General features: G+C 40.9%; 1 protein-coding gene across 1 annotated transcript; it reads right to left on the reverse strand.

Annotated features, from left to right (window-relative positions):
- Positions 1-237: 237 nt before the first annotated feature.
- Positions 238-6,850, reverse strand: ccnq (cyclin Q). The gene is made up of 6 exons (XM_079177619.1): positions 6,716-6,850; positions 6,320-6,512; positions 5,387-5,570; positions 3,984-4,116; positions 3,285-3,503; positions 238-1,512 (listed from the first exon to the last, which is right to left on the reverse strand). The coding sequence occupies exons 2-6, from the start codon at positions 6,450-6,452 to the stop codon at positions 1,423-1,425; spliced, it is 759 nt and encodes a 252-aa protein (XP_079033745.1). The 5' UTR covers positions 6,453-6,512; positions 6,716-6,850; the 3' UTR covers positions 238-1,422.
- Between the last annotated feature and the right edge of the window lie 223 nt (positions 6,851-7,073).

Below are 7,073 nucleotides of genomic sequence, written 5' to 3' on the forward strand. Positions count from 1 at the left end.
TATCCAAGGGGAAATAGTAGAATTAGTGAGTATCTGTGACAGCAGGGCAGTGTCTGTGGGACTGAGGCAACATAAACTAGTGAGGGATGAAGGAACTTGTCCCCCAGTGCAACACTGTTGCACTGTTGTTTTTGGACGACAATGGAGCTCACTGACACAGAGGAATAAGATACATAAGGTTTTGATTCACAGACCGCACTTGTATTGTCAATTCCTTGTTGGTTTCAGTTTTTCCATGGCATTTATTGACAAGAAAATATAGAATATCACCAGACATGTCCTTGAAACAGAAAGGGGCAGAGTCTGTAGAGTTCATTTTGAACACTACACAGGCCAAACGAAAACAATGTTATATTAACAGCAGAGACATTAGTAAAAAACATACAGCAGATCATGTGCCCACATATTCTTCATCTGCTTGGTCCTCCTCATAAAATTACAAACTGTCTTTTCACTAATTCATGAAAATGTCTCTGGGAATGGCAGCACTGCAAAAACACACAAGACAAGAGTTCAGACAGCGAGATGCAGCAGAGCGGTCAGATATCCACTACAATCACCATGATGACACTTACTGTATGAGGAGGTCATTATGCAAATCAATGCATTCACATGTGAATTTATGTTTTATATCATAATATGCAATGTCAAAACAAGTATTTGTGCGTGAATGAACGTTCCTGATCATTTTGACTGCCATTTCCTTATCATCTCATATTATGTTGAACAGGTAAAGCAGCCGTTAAGAAGAGATGTATGTTTGATAAATCACAACTTTATTGCATGTGTTGCAAACATATACACATGTTCAATACTATCAATGAGACCAAATAAGTTAACAGGCTCTCATTCTTTTCATTTCCTCTCATCAGTTAAACAAACAGAATGTACACTAGTCATATCAGATTCTATGTTATAAGTAGAATACAAACATTCAGGCTCCCTCATGTGGCTCAAAGGTTTACTGCAGATAGAATAAAAGACATGGACAAAATTCTGCTAATTTATTTGGCGACCAACCTGTGGGTCCCGACCCAAATCTGCGAGGACAATGCCACTCATGCGGTCATCATTCCCATTCATTTTCATGGATTTGTTGGAATTATTGATTTAATAATAATATCTTTGGATATCACATGGTAGTAAAAACATGTTATGTGAGGAGTGTGAAGATATTTCTGGTGCTGATGATAAACTCCAGAGCATATCAGGATGCTGCAGGGCTGGGTGATCAGAAAGCAAGAAATGTCGGTGTGTTTTTTGTCACAGCTCACAGACTAACTGGGTCAATACAGAGTGTTCCTCTCTCACACAAACGAGTACATGAAGGCACCTGAACCCCAACATGCAGGGAACGACATATGCACATTTACTCATTCTGCTCACACGCAACAACTCCCATGCGTCTCGTAGGCGTGTCCCTCAGACACACTTGGCCTCCATGTCGTAGAGTTGAAGGAGGTCAGAGACCACAGCATCGATGTGTGCTTTGGTCACGTCCACACACAGCACCTACGCAAAAAAAACATAGGCTTCAGTTCCACACCTGACTTCAACTAACATGGACATCAAAGGTCCACACATTATTCAAACAAGTTAGACTTACAAAATCAAAGCTCTTACAAAAGAGACCGCATTGGCCACCAGCCTTCAATTACACAAGGCACTTCTGCTTTGAAGATTTACAGAAATGTTTTTATTAATGTGCACTGTCCCTCATCAAATAAAACAATAAATAAGATGGAGCTGGATGGTCAGGTGATAATGTCCCTGTGGTTAAAGGGCACAGTGGTACAAAGCTGTATGGTTGCTGTTGGCATGACTCCAAAAGCAGGGGCCACCTGTGCATGGCTACAGCTACGGTTTGTCCATCATACCGGACACGGTCCCGAAGGACTCATTTGAATACTACACCTGCATTAAATTCCACCAAATGTGAGATAGGATCCCGACAGGATGGAACATTGTGTATCCCAGAGGTTTCTTTGAAATGCCACAAGAGTTTGTCATTGGGCCTTTTTTTGGTAACTCCAGAGGAAACTTTTAACAGTGAGGTCTGTGGATTATCCAGAAAAACGGAACATTGTCTAAATGTACATGCACACTAATATTCCACTATCATTCAGAATATGACAATATTCTGAATTTGATACAGGTCATGTCAACAGCATATTCTGTTTGGATATTCAGTATTAGGCCTTAAGTAGCGTTTTCTGATTAATGTGATACATGTGAGAAATGCTGAAACTATTCAGGTTCAGGAGCCTTCTTTAAATATACACAGTTGGAATATGCAGCTCAATTGCGTCTTTTTTTACTGCAGTTTGCGACAGACACCTTCCTTCCTGTTTACAGCTGTGTCGTGTGGAGGCTCTATATAAGGCACACCCCCTTAGATAACTTATTGGACTAATGTAGTTATTTTAACCCACTCCATGATTTTTTCTCCTAAACCAATCACGTAGTCTTGGTGCCTAACCCTAACCAAAGCTTTCTTTGGTCTTTTTCTTGCCTCTCTGATTAACGTCCTCCTTGCCTGCTGTGAGTATTGGTCCGCTCTTGGCAGGTTTGTTGTGACGTCATATTCGTTCCAGTTTATAATAATGGATTTAACGGTGCTCTGTTAGATCTTGTGACCGTCAGATCACGTGACACTTATATTGCACACAGGTGGACTATAGTCAGATTTCTGCTCTGATGATGTTATTGGTCTACCCTAACTGAGACTGAGTTCTTTTGTGGCGACTTTTTGGGTGAATGTTCAATTTTATTTAGCTAATTGAATGGTCTGCCTCTGATGAAGGAGAGCATCTCAGCAGGCAGAGAGAGACAGCGTGTAGCCTCAATATTCTCACATCTAACTCTGTGAGTTGAGGGTTTATCTCCACCAAGTCAGAGCTGGTGATTGTTGGAACACTGGAAAGACTAACCAAGGCGGCTTTGGTGATTCTATTGACTCTGAATCAAGTGCGTTTTACAATGAGTTAAGAAGGCAATTGTCGTAGATGAGTGAAAGAGAGGAACTTGAATTCAGAAGGTGTACGGTTGGATTTTTTTGTTTACTAAAGAGAACAGGTGTAAGAGTATTTCCTTTCTTGACATTTTGTGAGTTTATTAGAGCTTGTGGAACCTAGCTCGAACACATCTCCCAGCTGAAAGTACCGCCACACACACAGACCTGCTAATGTGTCACATTTGATACTATCTTAATAAATCCACCTATTTAAACAGCCTCTGTGGCACACACACATATTCATTATGAACACTTAACAGGGAACACACACCTGCCACCACTCCTTCTCCCCGACAGGCAGCTCCACTCCGTAGCTGTTTAGAGCCAGGTGCAACGTTGCTATGGCGATGTGTTGTGGTATGTGGTGGATGCACATGGCGCCATGGTAACAGTCTCTAAGCAACGCCCAGGAAGTCTCGGCAACGGGGGTTCGAGACCAAGCGTGGCGGTTCACAAGTGACTTTACGGACAACAGGTAATGGAGTAAATACTGGAGAGAAAAACACAATTTATTACTGTACATTATGCACAAATGGATTGTGTGAACGGGGATCAGCCAATCACAGGTCAGCAAAATCATTTTGAGTTGGCCTTTCTGTCAGTAGACAACAGAGTGACTTACAAGTTCTGGACCACTGAATGCAAGAAATAGAATGAGGAAATTAGAAAAGCTTAAGAATATCAGATCAGCTAAGAAAAGTGAACTAAAATCTGAAAACACTCCTTTGACCCAGACCGTACTGCAACGGCACACACACATCTAGACAACGACATCGACAGTAACAGTTACAGACAAAGAGGCTCGACGGCAAATAGGGGGAGGCACGCGCACGCACGCACGCACGCGCACACACACACACACACACACACACACACACACACACACACACACACACACACACACACACACACACACACACACACACACACACACACACACACACACACACACACACACACACACACACACCTTGTGAGGGTGTTCAAAGGAGACTTGGAAGTTGAGCTGTCGGAGGATGAGGAGCTCACACTGCACCACGCTGTCCCTCAAATCCCAGAACTCCTTGTCACATTCTAGAGGAGCACTGCCACTGTTGAAATACCTGTGAGGGAGGAATGGGAAGTGAAATTTGACTTGTTGCCAGCTAAATAAAAACAGACACATCTGATGATAATGATGATGATGATGATCAGTTGATACTTATCTTGAGTTTGGCATCAAATACATGCAAACATTGGCTAGTTTACTAAGACGTGTAAAGCAGGGCCACAGTTTAAAATGTATTAATTATTGGTTTATTTATAAATTAGTCACAATTAATCACAATTTCCCAGAGTTCAATGTTACACGTTTGAATGTCTCGATGTGTCCACCTAACAGTTCAAACCCAAAACAAGACAAGGTCATGTTGCTGCTAACAGTCAAAAGCTCCAGAACAAGTTAGTAAGTGGACTCAACTTTAAGAAAGCATGGACGAGAAATCCTCAAAGAATAATAGTCAGTGATCAAATGTATCCTGTTAATGAAAACTGTGAAATATGTTTAAAAGCTGCAGAGCAAACAAGTGAGTAAAGGTTGTTCCCCTAATCGTTTATTTTTAACTTCCCATTCAAAAGAATATTCCTGCTGAGCTCAACGACACGGCTGGTTTATTGATAAGAACATTGTTGATCATGTGAAATCAAACTAAACTGAAACACTTTGTCGATTAACCGATTGATTAGTTGATGGTAAGAAAAAAAAGAGGCCAAATATTCACTGGCTCCAGCTTCTCAAATGTGAATATTTGCTGCTATCTTTGTATTCTGTGAAAGCAAGCGGAATAAATTGGGCTTTTGGGCTGTTGGTTGGACAGAACAGGTGATTTGAATATGTCAGCTTGGGCTTTGGAGAATTGCGATGGATATTTTTGGCCACAATTTATCACATCGATCACACACATATCGAGTTCCCACCATAGAAACAGAATGCATTTCTATGGTTTCCACTTAGTCTTGTTCACTATTTTCTGACATTTTACAGAACAAATAATTAATCAAACAAACAATTAATCAAATAATTGTAAGTAAGTATTTTGCACACAAATCAATGTAATTAGTTAGTTCTATATGATGACAATCTATTATGTTATTGGTTTGAATGAAATTCACTCACCGTTGAGTTCAGAAAGTCAAGACAGAACCTCTCAACTAACATTCCACCTTAAAAAGGTGACTAACTGTGTTTCTATGTGAAATAGGTGAAGTGCTACTTCATCATAACAGCAGACATTTTGCTGAGTTTTCTTTTTGCTCCCAGCAGTATGATTTAAAAGTGGCCATGAAGATCCGAGGTCACTGCAGGTAGTGTTCACTCTTCACCAAGTATCTTACCTGTGGCTTACGTTGAGGATGTCACGGGTCCTGGTGTGCTGCTCCTCCACTTTGCCAGCCAGGTACACACAGCTCATGGCCACCAGGTAGGGTTCATAAGCATGCACGCTGGCACGTTCAAAGAAGCGGTGGTACAACACGCAGGCTGTGGCTACGGGCACCGAGCGCATCCCCAGCTTCACTCCTGAGCAGGGAGGACGAGGCCGGTGTCAACTCGTTAGAGGAGCACTCATTTCTGAATCAAAGTTCTATCATCTTTGACATATTCATGCTAAACAAATGCATGTATTGCATTGGTTGTAATTCCAGATAGGCAATATGTCCTGATAATCACACGGAAATTCAACTTACTTCACATTCTTTATTTGAATCACTGAGAAAGAAATCTGTGCAGCAGGCCAGTATGATTATGGCTCTACGTGTCCATTGCTAACTTGCTTTCAATTATCACTCTCTTCCGCCATTAAAAAAAAAAAACACAGTAGTAAACAATCAATAGTGTAGAGAGGCAAAAGCAAAGCTGAATGAGTGCTGTTTGATGGATTAGATGTGTGGTGAATTTAACAATAGACCTAAATAATTAAGAAAAGCAAGCATAGTTATATTAAATTGATAACTTCTCTCTAGATCCACCTCGATAAAAATTATACTAAAAAAAATACGTCAAAAAAATAAGTAGAAATTGTAATTAATTAAATCAAAATAATGCGACAGTAAATCCTTATTATCTCAAAAGTCAACAAAAGCTCTCTAATATCTCGTCATGCTTACGTAGCAACTCAGAATGTCAACATTATTATTTGTATGGTTACTATGCATAACTTTTCATCTTTTTTTCTTTTCCTTAGTACACTGTGAATATACTGAGGAAATGAATTGCACACGCGCACGCACACACACGCACACACACACACACACACACACACGGTTTACCTGTCTCCATAATGAAGCGACAGACGCGAAAGTGTGTTTTTATGTCCCGGTCTGACTCTGCATCCCCACCGGAGTCTCTCCTGCCCACCAGCCAGTCTCGGGAGGCCAGTAAACGAGAGGACGGACCCTCCATGGCTCCTGTACCATCAGCAGGACGTTGTGTAGTGTATTGTGATTGTCGACAGGGGGGCAGCTAGGGTTAGCGTTAGGTTGGTTAGTACATTATATGGCCTGAGAGTTTCTTTATAACCCGCTGTAAAATCAGCCAGCAGTGGCTGCAAAGTTCCGCCACGACAGGCGTTGTGTTTCTTCCTAATTTAGGGACGTTTTAACTAGCTTCGGTCTAGCGTTAATGTGTTGCTAGCATATAACCATACTTTCGAGACGGTTACTTACCCGGAAGATAAATAGTTGTACTTCCTGTCAATACTCCAACAATAAATTAATTTGCGAATAATATCTTTCGAAATAATAGGATAGAAAGGACACTTTGTGCCGCACGCAAAAACACGTTAAAATTGAAGTTGTTCGTGCAAGAAGGAAAAATATCCAAACACGTCAGTCCTTCTAATTAACATACCACAAATACTTCCGTTTATCTTCCAAAGTAAAATTATCATTTGGGGACAGGGAACAAAATAAATTAGAATAATGGCATTTGAACAGCGTATATAGACAGCAGGCACATAAATTCATTGTTTTTTGTTTGTTTTTTTCTTGCATATGCACCCAGTGCACCCAGTGTCCCGTGTGT

This window comes from Pholis gunnellus (assembly GCF_910591455.1).
Source record: "Pholis gunnellus genome assembly, chromosome: 2".
Lineage (NCBI taxonomy): Eukaryota > Metazoa > Chordata > Actinopteri > Perciformes > Pholidae > Pholis > Pholis gunnellus.